Below are 17,292 nucleotides of genomic sequence, written 5' to 3' on the forward strand. Positions count from 1 at the left end.
CACCAAATACAAACCCCCCTCCCCCACAAATGTCGAGAATGTAAATGATGAGCATAGTCGTACATCTTCATTATACAATCGGTTAGTTCGGGGATATACAGTGGCAAAGGTGGCTAAGACGTAACCCTATCAGCCACAACATCACAGTTTTGCTGTCTAATCGTAGGTACCTATAGTGCTAGCTCAGGCAGGGAATTGAACCCGATTGGATGCGTGGAAATTGTTTGCTTCACTTTTTAAACAAACACGCAAGCAATGAACGAATCATTCATTGGGTGTGGCGAGTGCCGATATTCCATGGCTTGTCTTGTATCCAATCTGCGATTGATCATTGAAGCGATATTTGGGCTCTTGGGTAAAGGTGGCTTGGGTGGGAGCAGCCAAGGGTAAGACCAAAAAAAAAAAAAAAAAAAAAAAAAAAAAAAAAAAAAAAAAAAAAAAAAAAAAAAAAAAAAAAAAAAAAAAAACACATATTCATGACGTTGCCCAGTCCTGGTTTCTCCAACACAAGCAAGACAATGCCCATATTGGCGTACAGTTTTCCTCCGTCTTTCTTCTTTGGGGGAAACGTGCCGAATCCCCGAAATGCCCGGAACCCCTCACTACAGCCGCAAAGGACAAGCATAATAAAAAATCTCGGCGCGTTCCCCCAGACTCGGAGTTATCTTGTTCTAGTAAGTACAAGCCGGAGTTGTCGTGGTGATGGACTTTGGGGATGCAAGAAGCGCTTGCAGTGTGAGATCCACAAGCCACATCATCGACTGTTGGTCGAACGGTGTGACGAGGCTGGTAATAATGGCGCAGGAAGCTAGCGCAACTCGATGGCAAAGTTGGGCCGGGAATGATGTGCCAAGCTGAAGCTAGGGAGAGTTTACCTTTTTTTTTTTTTTTTTTTTTTTTGCGTGGGGTGGTGGGTATGACATCAGTTCATCTCATGTGGCTAGCTAGGGTCTTCCATCAACTTTTTTTTCCCGCCCTACTTACTATTATAGTATTTCTTTTGCATTATTTAAGCAGTATATTGCATAAAGTATGTCATGAGTCTTCACATACATTCAGGAATGAACGGCTGAATTTTGCCCCGGGAGAGAGAGAGAGAAAAAAAAAAAAAAAAAAAAAAAAACACAGCCGGTTGACCTCAAGGGCCTGGGCCGGCCTGTACACGTCCAAGTGGCGGGGAAAGCCTTTGTGGCTGGTAGTGGCTTTATTGCTGCTGGAGAAGTTTGGTTTTGATCTTGATGGAGCCCCTGTTTGCTGTACAATGTGTACTACCCGCCATCCTGTTTACCCCTGTCTAGCTGTCTACGATATGCATCCCAACCTTGGCTGATGCTTTAAAGCGCCCAATGGGGTGTTGCCAACGATCTAGATTCAATGTGGAATCAGGAATTTGTCTATCGTTTACTCTTTACAATTGCGTATTTTTTTTCCTCCTCGACTCCCATTATTGTTGCCCAGGGCCTTGAGAAATTAAAGGAAACGGGAAACAGATACATGAGGCCATTGACCAGAAATGGTCTTAGTCCACCCTGACATCTACCTGATCAACCAGCCCCTTGATTTGATTTTTGATTTTCTGTACTGCCAAGTTGGGTGTTACCAAATCTCCCGAGTTAGATGAGGGGTGGTGGTGTCGGGAGGCTGCAGACGATCAGCACTTAATCCTCGCATTCTATAGGGTTCCTATTTTTTTTTTCTTTCCTCATCCTTCTCTGTTTTGTGCTGACCGCCCGTTGCAACCAACGCCAGGGGGGATGCGAGCGCGCGTACCCGGCACTTGTGGTCACATCCATGCTCGAATCAAAATGTGCATTTCGTCATGGACCCAGCGACGGATGATTGCCAACTAAACAACGGGAGTCGTACGTATGTAGCTAGGTACCTACTTAGGTACAGCTTACGTCGTTGGCCGGGTGAAAGACAGCAAAAGAAAGAAAAAACGATACCGCTTCCTGATTTCTCCACCATTTCTTGACTGTAGCCGTAGCCGACAAGAAATGCGGGGGAAGAGAATTAATTAAGCTGTTCTTTCAGTAGTTTCTATGTATGGTACGGGCCGTTAACGTATCTCGTCTTTGCCTTGTCTTTGTGAACGCCATGTATTGACTAGCTCCATTAGCTTATAAGAGCGACATGACTAAAGTACTGTACACTGACATCAGAAATCGGGAAAACCAACACACAAACAGTCGATGAATAAACATTAGATGGGGTCGCGTGGAAATCAAGGTTGTGTGTGGGGAAGAAGAGGTTTCTTTTTTTTTTTTTTTTTTTTTTTTTTCTGTCAACAAGCAGCAGGGGTTGCAATGGGATCGAAGCATGGATCATTTGATGGATGGGTCCGTCCCCAGTACAACACCATCATAGGCGACGACAGCGAATTTGAGCTAAGGTATTTCGATGGAACCCAAGAATCGACATCATCATTCTGGATTCCCTTCCCTGCCTGGCCTCGGTAGCTAATACAAGGTCGGGGAAGTTTTTCCTTCGCCTATTGTAGCCAACAGTAACCTCGATCGGTGAGCTGGCTGGCGCATTGTCGTACGTAGGCCGCCAACTGGTGGCAATTGAGTGAGGGAGGCCTCGTTCGCAAGCGCAATGAGCAATAGCGAGGTACGACTGGAAGCAAATCCTCGCCCTGCGAGTCTGGAATGGTGCTTCGTCGAGGTAGGTAGGTATGTTTAATAGGCGAGGTAGGAATAAACAAGGATTGTGGCTCGACCTAGTAATTAGTGAGCAAGCCAATGCATGAGGTCGTTCTTGCCTAATCGAGCCTTCCGTCAACGTCTCTTCCACTTAAACTACCTACCAACAACTCTGTACTTTACTGAACGGTACGGAGGTAGGTACGTACAGGTACATCCCAAACCAACACCCGTCACGTCCATCGTATCTAACTGCCTCTCGAGAACCAGGTCCAATTTTGCCGTACCTTCCATGTTCCGTCATCTGGACCCTGGCTGGACTTGACTTGGGAGTTCATTGTCTACCTACCTACCTAACCTCAGCTAACCTTTACCTTAAACGACCCCCCTGCCGTCTGTCCCGTCATCAGTGCAGCACTCCACTCCCGCCCACTTGTCCCCCGTTTTCTTGGACTTGGACTACGACATACTCCAAAAAAAGCTTGGCCTAGTCTTCTCGGCATCGTCGTCACATTCAAGTCACAAGTCACTTTACTCTCACTTCGACATCACTTGTAATTCTTCCCGGTCTTTTGGGTCCCACCAACAAGGAAAAGATCCATCTCTTCATCTGGACGTACTGGTTCTTGATTGGCAAGATTAGGGCACCCGGCTTCCCGTCTGCACCAGTCCCACAGCGTAACACGGCTTCCCGTTCAATATTTAACAACCCACGACGAACCTCATTTCCCTCCAACTCTTTCAACCTCTCCTCCCATCATCCACACAGGAAAGCAACCCTTCAAACCTTAATATTCCACACCACCGCCACCAGCTCAACCTTTTTCGGTACTCAAAAGCCTCGTACTCGTTGATCACACATAATTCCCACATAATTCACCCTCAAATCAACCAACAAATCTTCCACAATGTTCTCGATCAACAAGGTTGCCTTTGTGGCTGTTGGTGCTCTGGCTGCCGTTGCCGCCGCTCAGGAGAGGAACACTACCGACATCGGCTCCTTCCCCGAATGCGCTGTAAGTCTAGAGTTAACCATGATCGCCCCAGTATCGCAGTTGGGTGGGGCCAGTTTGCTTGACGCATATCCACTGACATTTCTCAAATATATCTATATAGCAATGGTGTATCGAAGACATGCAGAAGCCGGAGAAGGCCTCTGAGCTGGGCTGCAGTGAGGGTGACGACGCCTGCTTGTGCCGCAACGCCAACTTTTCATACGGCGTTCGGGACTGCTCGGCCCAGTACTGCAATGATAGGACCACCGGCCTAGAAGCCATCCAGTACGTCTTCAACTGGTGTGACAGTAAGTTTATTCTCCTCCTGCCAGGTCAATATCTTCGGGAAAGCAGCTAACTTGTTTCCTTGCCCAACAGAGGAGGGTGTTCAATTGTCCAGTGTCGTCTCAGCTGGTGCCACCAACGCTACCGGAATCACAACCCCTACCGGCGTTGCTGGAGGTGCTGGTAGTGCCAGTGCCAGTGCCAGTGCCAGCCCCGTCACCACTGCCGAGTACACCTCGACCCTGACCACTGACGGCTCCACCATTACCACCACTGGTACCTCCACTGGATTTACCACTGTCACCCCCAGCGCTACCGCCTCGAACGTTGTCAGCACCATCACTTCTGACGGCTCGACTTTTGTGTCTACCATTGCCGCGTCCGCCTCAGACCTTGTCAGCACCATCACCTCGGATGGCTCGACCTTTGTGTCTACCATCGCTGCGTCTGCCTCGAACGCTGTCAGCACCATCGTTTCAGACGGCTCGACCTTCGTGTCGACCCTGACTGACGCCGCCGGATCTGTCACCTCGAGGGCTGGTGATGTCGCTTCCAGCGCCACCGACGCTGCTCAGGGCACCACCACCGCTCAGGCCGAGGGTTTCGTAAGTTTCACTCCACGGGTCTCCTGATATATGTTCAGATATCTAACAGGTTTTCTTTTTGCTCTCTTCATAGGCCGCTCAGATCACTGCCGCTCCCGCTGGTATCCTGGCTGTGGCTGGTGTCGCTGCCTTCCTTCTCTAAGCTCATCACATTAAGCGATTCGTCTATGCGGCGTTTGTTCTTATGATCATGTTTGCATGACTGCATATGCTGCGACTTAATGTCCCCTTCTCTCATCCACTTACACGCTCTAATTTCTTGGTCGCTGTTTTCTAATAATCCCCCTCGGAGACACATCATACCAATACACCTCAATATCTACCCCACGTGGATTACTTGGAGAAGGGGTTTGTTTTCTTCAACGATGATAAAAAGGGGGCGTCAGGGAATTTCTTCGGTTCTTTTTGATGATTCATGAATCACACAGGACATATTCTCGAGGTTGTTTTTAACTCTTTTTTACTGAAAGATAATTTTCGATGATTTTTGGTCCACTCTCAAGTCTACCTATTGGTCTTTCTGTGTTCGACTTCTTGCTAGTTCTAGATATTCGTTGAGTTACAAGGATAGGAATAGCATTTGAAAGAGGTCACCGGGTATTATTGACTAGAGGATGAATAAAAAAATATCTTGGCCTATTATATCCAGCATTCTTGCCTAGTTCCAGTCACTTAGGGCAGAATATACTTAACTAACAAGCCCTGTGCTGTTTTATAGTGGCCTGTCTACCCCTTTGACGGTGAATTCGACGAGTTGGTGATACCGCCAGTATCCTTGTCAACTTTTCTCCAAAGGAACAAACCTTCACGCTTGTTATTAACCGGGTAGTCGATTCCTGAAATTCCACACCAAAGAACAAGTTTAAAGCCAACAGCACACCAAATGGCATTTTGGAGCCCAGCCAGTGGTCGCCCAGTAGCAGTATACTAGGATTGTGGTCTAAGTAGCTCAAAGTGCAAAGGCCGTTTTCAAGTAGTTCTCTGCCGCATAATTAACTGGCTTCATGACATGTGATTTCGAGGATGCTTCGGGGGTTTGAAGACTGTCGGCAGAGATGGGGTCCAGCAGAAAGGGGACGGAAAGCAGACGTTGACTATGGCATGAAGAGTGGTTGCAACGAGATCATCGTCTTGGTCTTCGCGAAACTAGTCATTTTCAAGCACCGTTTGCGCCCCATGATAGTATCCATAGAGCTCTTGTTCTCAAAACCCCTAGCCCCTTTGTAAATACGTACCACTCACTGCACTCTTAGCCTGCCAGCGTCACATCCTGGCCCAACCCTGAGACTGACCCGCAATGAACCTCGAGATGATGTTGTTATGATGATCTCTAGATGTAAAATGCTGTACAAGTATCATTTCTGAAACTTCATAGACATCGAAACTACTAGGCAAAACGACATCCCAACGGTATTGCGAGGTTCAATGACATTTATCCAAACATCACGCAACACCATTTACATCCATTGTTGTGTGTGGGCTTTTTCAACTTTTTTAAATGATCTATCTTGTCACTGGATACAAAAGGCGGAATAACGATTAAGTCCACTCCTCTTGGCCGCACAGGGCATTCTCCCTTCGCAGATGCTAACAGTTACCAAAAACCTGCTGTAGCAGCCTGTGTTGGGTTTCTTTCCCTCATTAGTGCAGATCAAGTGTAACCTTTCATCCCGGGTAACAGATTGACCAGGTTGTTGAGCTTCAAAAATTCGTCGACGTCGTTGCTGTTCAGGGGGGATATCTTGTTGAAGAGAAGACAAGGCAGTTTTTCCATCCCTAACTATCTTGCTTCTCTCGACAGGGCTCACGACCGCACCAACTCCTTCAATCGGATTCTTTTTTCTTTTGGTATTTTTTTCATCTGAATCTACCACTGGCCCTCCTTGGGGGCGGCAGCCTCGTCCCATGAGGCAGCACCCTGAGCGGCAGAGTCCCAGTTCTGGGGCTGGGCAGCAGCGTCATCCCAGCCGGAAGCGGCGGCAGGAGCAGTAGCCTCCCAGTCGCCACCACCAGTAGCGAAGCCAGACTCGATGGCAGCCGGGCCGACCTCCTCGACACCAGCAAGCTTCTCCTCCTCGACCTTGTCCTCGGCCTCGGCCTCGGGGTCGCGGTCTGTTATTCAACGTTAGCCTGAGTGCAAAGAGAGCAAGAACCACTGGACATGAGCACTAATAACTTACAGAAGTACAGATCGACCATGACGTCCCAGGGAGTCTCGCGGTTGTAGATGGTACCGCGGAGACGGAGGACCTCACGGGCAAGCATCCACCAGATGCAGCCGATGGCGTGGCGACCCTTGTTGTTGGTGGGGATGGCAACGTCGACGTACTCGGTGGGAGAGTCAGTGTCGCAAAGGGCGATGACGGGAATGTTGACGTAGCTGGCCTCCTTGATGGCCTGGGCGTCGGTGCGGGGGTCGGTGACGACAATCAGGCGCGGCTCCTTGAACGAGCGGGTGATGTAGTTGGTGAAGCTACCGGGGGTGAAACGACCAGCGATGGCCTGGGCGCCGGTGTGGGCAGCGAACTTGAGGACAGCACGCTGGCCGTAGGGACGGGCAGAGATGACACAGACATCGGCCGGGTTGTCAATGGCAGTGATGATACGGGCGGCGAGGACGATCTTCTCCCTGTGTTTGAAGTGTGATTAGCTTGACGTTCTCTGTAGCGGGTGCCTTATTTCCCTGTATCATTCCTGCCATGCGTGTCGCAAAAAAGCTGATGATGCGATTTGCGCAGAGCAGACAGCCCGTTCCAACGACCACACCACTCCCATTACTCCAATGCTTTCTTAGGCGCAAACGTACCAGGTCTTGCCAACGTTGATGACGTTGACACCATCCTGACGGGTCTTCCACAGGTAGGGGGCCATGTGAACCTGGAGGTTCTTGGAGCCGATGTGCGACTGCGCCGCCAGGAGCATCTCAATGTCCTGGCTGGTCGCGTTGAAGACCGAGGGCAGATTTGCGGGGGCCATCTTTGCAGTCTGTTTTATTCCTTCGTGAGGAAATTTGTTTTGGGAAAAAAGAAGGAGACTGAGATGGTGGTTTGTGTGGACGACAAAGGAGAAGGAATATCGCGAACCTTTTCGACGCCAAAAAAAAGTTCGCTCCACTAATGGTTTTGGTGGGCAGGAGGGGTGGTGTGGGAGGGCTTCGAGAGAGCTTTGTGATTATGTAATACACGTCAGAAACTTGCAAGTCGAGGTGCACACGTGACTATGACCCACCTGGACCAACTCCCCCGAAGGTACACTGTAGGCAGAGCTCTGGATATGACTTGATGGCCGTTGCTCCCACGTCAAGCGATAACCACTTGATGGGATTTGTTATCAATCGCATCAAAATTTCATGGGGTTAACTTGGGTTTTATCAGTAAATGTGAGTTGGAGCAACAACTGTAATATTCTCTAGTTCTAGTTTGGCCTTGGGCTTTAACATACAGTCACAGCACAGATGGTTTAGTACCATCGTTAGAGATAATACAAGATGTGATTTCTAGCTCTGTCAAAAGCGACTGCAAGTAGTACATTACCAAGTGCGATCTTGTCGAATTGCCTACCCTGCATTGGCACGTGCGGACATGCCGCGCCAAGCAAAGTGGACCAGGCCTGGTCCAAAATTTGGGCATTGAGCTGCAACCTCATCGCGCTTTTCAGGAGGCTCCATCCAGATTTTGGGAGAGGTTTGTACATTCAAGCCGCCCCAATAACCACATCACCAAAATGCCTCCAAGAATACCTTGCCCTTCGGGGTTGAGTACCTTCTCATGTATGTAGCATTGTTTCTCTTGCTAACATAAAATTTTTGCTTCGTCACCCTTCAATGCTGACCTTGTCACTTACTACGGATGCGCAGTATGCATACGACCTGCAGCAAGACCTTCACCAGCTCAGGCCCTGCAGCCTCTGATTCAGACAGCAAACATCTCCGCCAAGGAAAAGAAGAGGAAAGCCAGGCTCGACCCGTACTGGTTCGCGCAGTACCAGGCGAGGGTGGCGGCGAACCAGAAGCGCCAGGCCGAGCTCAAGATCAAACGCGACTACGATTGGGGCCACCCCGTCGACGGCATCCTCAAGCCCTACACCGAGTCCTTCGACTCGGGCGGCACCGCAGCCCTCTCTCTCCCCGTGGCCGACGACAAGGGCAACGTCCTCGAGGAGCCTCACCCGCTGCCCACCTCGCCTCACATTCTCAACTTCCAGGTCGGCAAAGAGGACCTGGAAGCCGTCGTCAACGAGTCCTACGAGCTCACCAAGCCGCTGCCGCCGCAGGACGGTGACCACGTCAAGTATGAGCAGGCCCTCGCTAGCCATGAGTCCTCGCACGCAAAGGCCTCGGAGGCGCTGAAGCGCATCACGGCCGTGGAGAACGCCAGCTCCAAGGAGCGGAGGCACGTCAACATCCGCCGTATCATCGAGGAGTTTGGCCGCCACAACACGGACAAGACGGTGCCTCAGAGGCCCGTGGCAGCCAACAGCCCCAGGATCGAGCCGGTGCAGCGCGCAGGCCCCGACACGGGCTCTTCCGAGGTTCAGATCGCCATCCTGACGGCCAAGATCCGCAAGCTGGCCCAGATGTACGCCGGTCCCAAGGGTAACAAGGACAAGGCCAACAAGCGCAACCTCAGGCTGCTCCTCCACCGGAGGCAAAAGTTGCTTCGTTACATGGAGAGGAAGGAGCGCAGGAGCGGAAGGTGGCTTCACATGTGCGAGAAGCTTGGCATCACGCCGGCCATGTACCACGGTGAGATCGAGGTTCGCTAGGGTTGCAGACGTGGGAAGTCCTCAGGAGAGATGCTGGAGAAAGGCATATGTGATATAGAGTGTAATTTTCTATGTAAAATACATCCTCGGAAAGTTGAGGCTTGGTCGGAAAATAATTCGCCCCATTTACGCCGTCCCATGATTTTTCTTGTTTGCAACGAGCCCGTCGGCGCGTTAGCCTAGCAAAGTTCCCGGTATGAAGAAGCCAAAAAAAAAAAAAAGATAGAACAACAAGCAGCAAATTATGTACCAGACATTTCCTGGTCAATTCAAAAAAGAAATCAAACAAAACTAGAAGACGCTGATATAGTTGCCGATGCGCTCCTTCTGGTTCTGCGCAATGCACTCGGCAATCCAGGTTATGTTCCGAATCTCCTGTTCTCTGAGCTTCACCCACGCATACACTATGGCAAAAGTGAACTGCCTTGTGAACGCGCTCTTTGAGATCTCCATCTCCTTTTGGTAGAACATGTCCTCCAGACTCTTGCCCTCGGAACCGCCCTGGCCGCCTCCCATATTTCCAGGCCCAGAGAGACCACCGCTAAGTCCGGCGGTGTCAAAGAAGGACTTGTAGTCTGAGACACCGTCTACGGCCAATCGAACGCCATCCAGGTCGTCGGCACGTGACAACATCAAGGTGCCCTCGGGGTACAGACGGCCAAAAGTAGGGTAAAGCTTCTTGCGATCCTCCTTTGTGAGCTCGGTGCCAAAAGAGTTTAGAGTGATGTTGATGGCACGGCGGTCAGCCTCGAATTCAAGGATTTCGGACATGACCTCGGCGGTCGGTGTGCCGGCCATGTCAGGGTGAGTGTTGACAAAATTGTGGAAATCTTCCAGGTAGTTCTTGTACAGAGTGTTCCTGACAATTTCAATGTTGAGCTCGTCCAAGTCGGTGTGGCTCAAGCTGTTCTTGAAGTAGGGGGCCAACGGCGTCTCAATAAGCACGCTATTGTAGAGCTCCTCAATGTTTGTCGCCACGCAGAGCACCGGCATCGTCTCGAACCATCCCAGCGGGTGGCAGCGCTCAAGCAGTTCCCTGGTATCCCTCTCATGAAGGGTGCCAGTGATCAAGAGCGCGACGTTGTCGATCATGTAGCCGTAAGTGAGGTAGTCCATGAACTGGGCGAGGGAGCCCACGGCGTTGGCACGAACATATCGGAACTCGGAGACGAGCTTGTCTGTCGCCTTAGCGGCTAGAGCAGATGTTGATGGGTTCGGGGGCAGCGATGCAAGAAAGTCGCCGTATGAGGGACCAAGCTGTAGTTTGAGGTCTGTAACCAAGGAGCAAGCACTGTCAGTGGCATGTTCGGTCGCAATTTGATGTGTCGGTTCCGGTGAGGGAAGGCCTTCGTTTACCATCGACGTTTTCGCATTGCGTCATGTTCGCATAGTTTGACCCTGTAAGAAGACCATTCCTGTAGCCGCGAACAATACCCTCTATGTATCTGCATGATGGCGTCGCTGGTTAGTAAGATCTTTGCAAGAAGGGTTCGTTGTTGCGATGCGCAATCGAAATCATACCCATTGTTGACGTTGAAGAGCAGGCCCTCCATGGTTGCGGTAGAAATCCTGCGATATTAAATCTATCTCGAACAGCTCGTAGCAATAGAGATGTAAGATGGAAGGCGGCGAGGGTGCTGGTTTCGACGATGACGATACAGGCGGCAGAACCAGTGTTGGTTAGATGCTCTCACGCCCAGGCACGGTACATACCGAATCCCGGCGAGGAGCTCTCCGCTTGCCTGGCGCCACGCACGGACCCAACGGGGGAGGCGTTTTTGGTGGCTGAGCTTGGAAGAACAGCTTTACCCTAACCCTGTGACCATGAGCGATTAGTCATTGCATTTATACACGCTAGTCCATAACGGGCTAGTCTATCGGTAAGCTACAACCCCACTTCAGGGTGATTGGGAGCTCAGCCGTCAATCGAGGGAAAAAAAAAATTGAAAATTTCCGCGACCAAATATTTTCGCCATCCAATATCGGTGTCGTGTGGCTACCAGCACAACATATGCCAACGCCGAAGTCGACAACATCTTTAGAATCATTTTAATAGTTGTTGTGCACCTTCAACAATGCCTCTTCTCATTCTCGCTGAGACCAGCGCGGGGTAAGCAGCACAATTGTTCCAGCAGCGGTCCAGCGCCACGAGAAAGAAACATGCTGGACAGCCTCTTTGATCGTGACCATTGCTAACAAGCCATCGCGTTGAAGTTATGGTCTTTTCAAGGCCCGCGACAAGAAACTGCTCTCTGCAGACGACCTGGAGAGCAGGCTAGACACTGCCGAAAAGATTAATCAAGAGTAAGTATCATCACGTCTGGGTGATCTAACAATGCGACGTTTCGGATTACAGAATGGTGTCTAACGTAAAGCGCAGGTTGAAGCTTAAGGAATTTGTAAAATGGGACAGTGCAGCTGCCGCCGTGGGGGAGATTGGTGCTTTGCTTGAGGGCAAGGTCCCCCCGATGTTGGCTAAGCTCATGGAGAAGGTCAAGGACGAGAAGAAGGTCTCGCTGGCGGTTGCCGACAAGAACATCGGTGTTGCCCTTCAGAGGATCCCAGGCCTCAGCAACATCACCGAGATCAACTCCGGATCCTCCACGACCGATCTCTACCGCGGTATTCGTACCCATCTTTCCGACCTCATCCCCGGAATCCTGCCAGAGAACTTCAAGACAATGTCTCTCGGTCTCTCCCATTCACTCTCGCGTCACAAGCTTCGATTCTCAGCCGACAAGGTGGATGTCATGATTATCCAGGCCATCAACCTGTTGGATGACCTCGACAAAGAGCTGAACACGTACGCTATGCGCGTCAAGGAGTGGTACGGCTGGCACTTCCCTGAGCTGGGCAAGATCCTCAACGACAACCTTGCCTACGCCCGCGTCATTCTTACCCTTGGCATGCGCTCCAACGCTCCCAAGGTTGATCTGTCCGAAATCCTGCCCGAAGAGATCGAGACCGCTGTCAAGGCTGCGGCCGACTTGAGTATGGGTACCGAGATCAGCGAGGAGGATCTCGAGAACATCAGGCTGCTTGCCGAGCAGGTTGTTTCATACAGCGAATACCGTGCCCAGCTGTCCTCATACCTCGATGCCAGGATGCGCGCCATTGCTCCAAGCTTGACCGAGCTTGTTGGTTACCTTGTCGGTGCCCGCCTGATCGCTCACGCCGGTTCCCTCATGAACCTGGCCAAGAACCCCGGTTCCACTATTCAGATTCTCGGTGCCGAGAAGGCATTGTTCCGTGCTCTCAAGACCAAGCATGCCACACCCAAGTACGGTCTGATCTACCACGCCTCCCTTGTCGGTCAAGCGACGGGTAAGAATAAGGGCAAGATCGCCCGTCAGCTCGCCGCCAAGGCAGCACTTGGTGTCCGTTCAGACGCCCTGACCGAGTTCAAGGATGGCGAGGAGGCAGATGAGGAGGCCCGCGCTGTGTTTGGTGCCACCCAAAGGGCCAAGGTTGAGTCCAACCTCAGGAGATTGGAAGGCAAGCCAATTCTGGCCAAGGGCGTGACAGTCGGTCCCAACGGCAAGGCTGCACCGGCACCTAGCAAGTGGGATGTCAAGGAGGCTAGGAAGTACAACGTCGATGCCGATGGACTTGCCGGCAACGAGCCCGCCAGCGCTGAGACCCCTGTCAAGGAGTCCAAGAAGAAGTCAAAGAAGGCAAAGGAGCCTTCTCCCGATGTCGACATGGAGGACGATGACGATGCTTCGGACGATGACATGGCAGATGCTCCCGCTCAAAATGGCACCCCTGGTAAGAACTCTCTGAATCTGCCTGTTGGGGGCTGCAAATCTTTGACCAATACTAACTCGTACCTCTTCTCTACAACAGCCAAGGCTACTCCCAAGAAGTCATCGGGCAAGCCAAGCAAGCTTACTGAGGCCGACTACGAGCGCCTTGCCGAGCAGGCTGGTATCTCGGTATCCAAGTTCAAGAGAAAGTTTGAGCGTGGCGATGTCGAGCTGGATTCCGATGGAAACCCAGTCGTGCACAGCAAAAAGGATCTCAAGAAGAAGCGCAAGTCTATGGACGCTGGCAGTGAGAAGGGCACCCCGGCCGGTGGCGAGAAGCGAAAGAGGGACGACGACGAGGAGAAGCCCAAGAAGAAGAAGAAGAAGCATAGCATTTCATGATGCCCTTGCATGTCGCTTTGGATTTCTCTTCTCGCATTTCATCTCATCTACCCGGTGTTTTTTGTCTGAAAGCTTGTTTCTCTTGTACAAACAATCTGACCTCCTTTTTTCGGTCAGAGTCTCGGCGTTGGACGGTATGGGATTTGTGTTGGTGCCTTTGGCTTTGGGCAGTCGTTCTAAGTTCTCGAATTCACTTCTCGACATACCATGTTACGGAGTTTGTCAATACGGGTCACGGAAAAAGAAAAGAATGCGAATGCTCTAATACGTTACCAAGCCTGCCTGCTCTTGTTTTTGCGTGATCCCGAAGTCCTTGCTCGTGCTGCATTGAAGATAAGAGTGGAATGTCGTACCGGTCCAAAAGACTGCTTACAACACACCTACCTAGGTAGCAAGGAACCACGGCAAGGTTTAGGTGCCGTGAGACTGGTCGGCTCTACAAGTCGTGCGATTGCGATGGGACAATTAGATGATTGGTGAGGTCCATGACGTGCCTGTTACTGCTTATAAATCCCACGACTGTACGCGCCAATACAAAAAGCGTACCTGCGGACGCATCTACTTATATTCTATTCAGCCATTCATTCCAAATCTAGCATCCAAATTTGGGCGATTTAACAATTCAACAACTGCAAAACCAAGTACAACACAACAATCCAGCAACCGTACACAATTTAAATCCGTTCTTCTCCCAAAAAAAAAAAAAAAAAAAAAAAAAAAGGCATGGCATCCAAAGCGTTCTACGCCATCGTAGCAGGCGTCGGCCCGGGGACCGGACGCGCCGCGGCGTTGCGGCTCGCCAAGGCGTACCCGGTGGTGGTGCTGGCGCGCAAGCCCGACAGCTACAACGACCTGGTGGCGGAGATCAAGTCGAGCGGCGGCAGCGCGGTGGGCATCTCGGCCGACACGTCGGACGAGGGCTCGGTCAGGTCTGCCTTTGCGGCCATCAAGAAGGAGCTGCCCGAGAGCAGGCTCGCGGCCGCCGTCTACAACGTCGGCGCGGGGTTCGCCGTCAAGCCGTTCCTCGAGTACAGTGCCGAGGAGCTCGAGTCGAGCTTGTCTGGCAATGCGTGAGTTGTTTTGCTGTCATGTCTTTATTTGTTTACTGGTTGCGGACTACGGGTTCGTACGAAGATTTAGTGTAAAGGGCTTTGGCACCTGGAAACAAAAAAAGGGCATGGTAAAAGTTCTGTTCATGATGCTTATGTTGGTCTTTTACAGAGGCGGTCTCTTCAACTTTGCGCAGAGCTCCATTCCGCTGCTTCTCGAGTCGGTTGACGATGCTCCTCACCCGCCGACTCTGATTGTGACGGGTGCTACGGCCTCGCTCAAGGGCTCAGCTAGATTTGCAACCTTTGCTGCGGGCAAGTTCGCAAAGCGTGCTATTGCGCAATCCCTAGCTAGGGAGTTTGGACCAAAGGTAATGAATGCACTGCTTGAGTTTACCCCCTTTCTTTCCATATCCGGGTTATATAGTTCGTGATATCTAACAGCTTCTCATGATAAAATTGTCAGGGTGTCCACGTTGCTCATGTCATTATCGACGGCATAATCGACACACCCAGAACAAAGGAGTACAAGGCCAACAATGGAGCTCCAGATGGAGCCATCGACCCCGATGCCGTAAGAAAATATTCCCGTCTCTAATTTTTAGGTCTAGTAGCCATGCTGACAGTTTTACAACATCCCACCAAGATCGCCGACACATTTTGGCATCTTCATACCCAGCCCAGGTCTGCATTTACTTTTGAGGCGGACCTGAGACCATATGTTGAGAAGTTCTGAATGCATGTTAGTAGCAATTATTAGTCAAATGACAAAAGAGCAAGCTGAAAGTCGATGCTGGTTGATGACTGCGTGCACAGAGTTGGTTGCAGGTATGGGCAAAAGTAGTCGTTATCGCGTACAAGGCCTGGCGAAGGTCCCATAAGTGAGCTCGAATCGAGATGTCTATGTGCATTCTTTCTGAATACATGTCGGTCCAGTCTCTATCACCAGATGGCGGTGATCTCGACCCACAGACAAAGCGGCGCGTCTTTGCGCGGGCACGCATTGGCTCGGGTTGATCATGTTGCCGCTCCCGGCTTCTACTCGCTCGAATTCCCCCCCGGGCGAAGATGTTGGTAAAGGCCCCCAGACAGATGTCTGTTCTGCTCAGGTACCTGGCGCCCCTGGCACCGTGATACCGTTCTCAAGTGCCAACCGTTCTTCCTCCTTGCGCTGCCTGATAGCTTCCGTCTCGGCACGTAGTTTCTCCAGATTCCAGGGGTCGTCATCATCCTCGGCATCGTCGTCGTCCTCTTCGGTGCGCCAGTTGCCGCTCTCAAAGAGAGCACGTCCTGTCGCATCCTTGGCCTTGCGAGCCTGCTCCTCAGCCGCCTTCTTATCCAACCGATCCTTCTTCCACTTGGCGAATGACTCGGGCGTGACGGGGGTTAAAGTTCCCGTCAGCTTGTGCCTTTCCGACTCCAAGAATTCTTCGAGAGTCAGAGTCTTGAGTGGTGACTTGTCCAAGAGGGCCTTTTCGCGAGCTCGGTCTTCTTTGGTCTTGAGCACGAAGCTGTTTGTCCGATAGTGTGTTAGTATTCTGAGGTGAATGTACAATATAGCGATGCAGAGGTCATGGAGTTGAGAGAATGATTTAAAAAAACGACAGTTGGCAAGAAACATACCCTTGTGGCAAAGCGTGCTTGTACATGCACTTGTCACCTCCGTTTGGACAGATCCAGAACCATCCGTACTTGCCATCCTCGATAGCCTCGATAAAGTACTTGCAGACCTTGTCCGTCGTAGTCCTCTGGTTGCCCTTCTTGCTCAGGACGACACTCCGCAGCTTGTCCTCGTCCCAGTCGGCCGAGGTCTCAACCTTCTTCTTGTCATCCTCCCCTTCCCTAGTGTCGGTGTACAAACTCTTCTTTTCCGTCTTGCGCTCGACGTCCAGGTCGTGGCTGAACTTGCACTTCTTGCCCTTCTCGCAGTTGCCCTTCTTGAAGAAGATGCAGAGCACCGTCTTTGGGTCGACGCCAAAAGGCACCTTTTGGATCTGGGCGGGCTTGTTGAGTAGGAGGTCGGCCTCGCGTTTGGCGTCCTCTGCTGCCTTCTTTTCGCGCTCGCGTGCCGCCTTTTCTGCTTCCTTGCGCTTCTGCTCGGCGTTGCCGCCAGACTTGGCCTGAGCCTGCAGCTGTGCAATCTGCTTCTGGGCGGCACCACCCTTCTTGTTCTTCATACCAAAGGTCTTGTCATCGACGACCTTGGCCGTGCTGGGCTTCTTGCCCCCGGCCTTGTCATTCTTTTTTGGAGGCATCGTGCGGGGCTGTGTTGGGCTCGCTCGCCGACCGATGAAAGGGTTTTTATTTGGATTAGATTCGATGGGAGTGGCAGCAGGATGGAGTTTATTCAGAAAGACGAATTGCGTCTGGGGGGGGGCGGGAGTTCAACTCCTTTGTTTGTGGTCGTCGTCTGCCTCGTTTGGTAACCACTTTGTTTTTAGTGGGCTGTTGTGGGATGCGATGGAATTCGATGACCGAAGCCTTGGAAATTCAATCGATCAATCAGTGACGACGATTTCACCCCACGCTGTCAGGACAAGTCAGTACCCACCGGGTGAATCACGTGATATGACGAGCGTTGCTACGTTTTCTATGACTACGTCGTATAATTGGACAGTACGTACCAAAACCAGAGGTTAGTTAGTGCCTTGAATAATATCACACCCATTATATTGGAACAACAAAGCAACCGTTTGTTTGACTTGTTCAACGTTAAAGTTCAGGCTACTGCATTTTAAAAGTTTACCGCTACCTTCCTAATCAATGTCTTTATATTAGGGATGTGCTGAAATTTAGATGCG

The 17,292-nt window shown here is 51.1% G+C and overlaps 8 protein-coding genes across 8 annotated transcripts; 5 read left to right on the forward strand and 3 right to left on the reverse strand.

The window, feature by feature from the left end:
- Nucleotides 1–518: 518 nt before the first annotated feature.
- On the forward strand, nucleotides 519–812 carry PgNI_06093 (uncharacterized protein; the record flags this gene model as incomplete). The annotated part of the gene is made up of 1 exon (XM_031126122.1): nucleotides 519–812. One exon carries the CDS (start codon nucleotides 519–521, stop codon nucleotides 810–812), a length of 294 nt encoding a protein of 97 aa, XP_030983061.1.
- Nucleotides 813–3,553: 2,741 nt separating this feature from the next.
- PgNI_06094 (uncharacterized protein) lies at nucleotides 3,554–4,672 on the forward strand (the record flags this gene model as incomplete). Its single annotated transcript, XM_031126123.1, has 4 exons — nucleotides 3,554–3,661; nucleotides 3,762–3,948; nucleotides 4,019–4,530; nucleotides 4,604–4,672. The coding sequence occupies 4 exons, from the start codon at nucleotides 3,554–3,556 to the stop codon at nucleotides 4,670–4,672; spliced, it is 876 nt and encodes a 291-aa protein (XP_030983066.1).
- Nucleotides 4,673–5,641: 969 nt separating this feature from the next.
- Nucleotides 5,642–7,623, reverse strand: PgNI_06095 (uncharacterized protein). The gene is made up of 3 exons (XM_031126124.1): nucleotides 7,337–7,623; nucleotides 6,711–7,159; nucleotides 5,642–6,642 (listed from the first exon to the last, which is right to left on the reverse strand). Exons 1-3 carry the CDS (start codon nucleotides 7,504–7,506, stop codon nucleotides 6,398–6,400), a joined length of 864 nt encoding a protein of 287 aa, XP_030983067.1. The 5' UTR covers nucleotides 7,507–7,623; the 3' UTR covers nucleotides 5,642–6,397.
- Nucleotides 7,624–8,055: 432 nt separating this feature from the next.
- PgNI_06096 (uncharacterized protein) lies at nucleotides 8,056–9,528 on the forward strand (the record flags this gene model as incomplete). Its single annotated transcript, XM_031126125.1, has 2 exons — nucleotides 8,056–8,299; nucleotides 8,387–9,528. Coding segments are annotated over 2 exons (1,152 nt in total), but the record flags the coding sequence as incomplete, so codon positions are not given.
- Nucleotides 9,453–10,962, reverse strand: PgNI_06097 (uncharacterized protein). Its single transcript, XM_031126126.1, has 3 exons — nucleotides 10,816–10,962; nucleotides 10,651–10,739; nucleotides 9,453–10,565 (listed from the first exon to the last, which is right to left on the reverse strand). Exons 1-3 carry the CDS (start codon nucleotides 10,845–10,847, stop codon nucleotides 9,586–9,588), a joined length of 1,101 nt encoding a protein of 366 aa, XP_030983065.1. The 5' UTR covers nucleotides 10,848–10,962; the 3' UTR covers nucleotides 9,453–9,585.
- Nucleotides 10,963–11,268: 306 nt separating this feature from the next.
- On the forward strand, nucleotides 11,269–13,713 carry PgNI_06098 (uncharacterized protein). Its single transcript, XM_031126127.1, has 4 exons — nucleotides 11,269–11,404; nucleotides 11,509–11,598; nucleotides 11,651–13,062; nucleotides 13,141–13,713. The coding sequence occupies exons 1-4, from the start codon at nucleotides 11,370–11,372 to the stop codon at nucleotides 13,440–13,442; spliced, it is 1,839 nt and encodes a 612-aa protein (XP_030983068.1). The 5' UTR covers nucleotides 11,269–11,369; the 3' UTR covers nucleotides 13,443–13,713.
- Nucleotides 13,714–14,101: 388 nt separating this feature from the next.
- Nucleotides 14,102–16,874, forward strand: PgNI_06099 (uncharacterized protein). Its single transcript, XM_031126128.1, has 5 exons — nucleotides 14,102–14,512; nucleotides 14,664–14,862; nucleotides 14,958–15,065; nucleotides 15,138–16,008; nucleotides 16,123–16,874. The coding sequence occupies exons 1-4, from the start codon at nucleotides 14,166–14,168 to the stop codon at nucleotides 15,225–15,227; spliced, it is 744 nt and encodes a 247-aa protein (XP_030983069.1). The 5' UTR covers nucleotides 14,102–14,165; the 3' UTR covers nucleotides 15,228–16,008; nucleotides 16,123–16,874.
- Nucleotides 15,597–16,746, reverse strand: PgNI_06100 (uncharacterized protein; the record flags this gene model as incomplete). Its single annotated transcript, XM_031126129.1, has 2 exons — nucleotides 15,597–16,002; nucleotides 16,115–16,746. 2 exons carry the CDS (start codon nucleotides 16,744–16,746, stop codon nucleotides 15,597–15,599), a joined length of 1,038 nt encoding a protein of 345 aa, XP_030982761.1.
- Nucleotides 16,875–17,292: the final 418 nt, after the last annotated feature.

This window comes from Pyricularia grisea, chromosome I (genome assembly GCF_004355905.1).
Source record: "Pyricularia grisea strain NI907 chromosome I, whole genome shotgun sequence".
Classification (NCBI taxonomy): Eukaryota; Fungi; Ascomycota; class Sordariomycetes; order Magnaporthales; family Pyriculariaceae; genus Pyricularia; species Pyricularia grisea.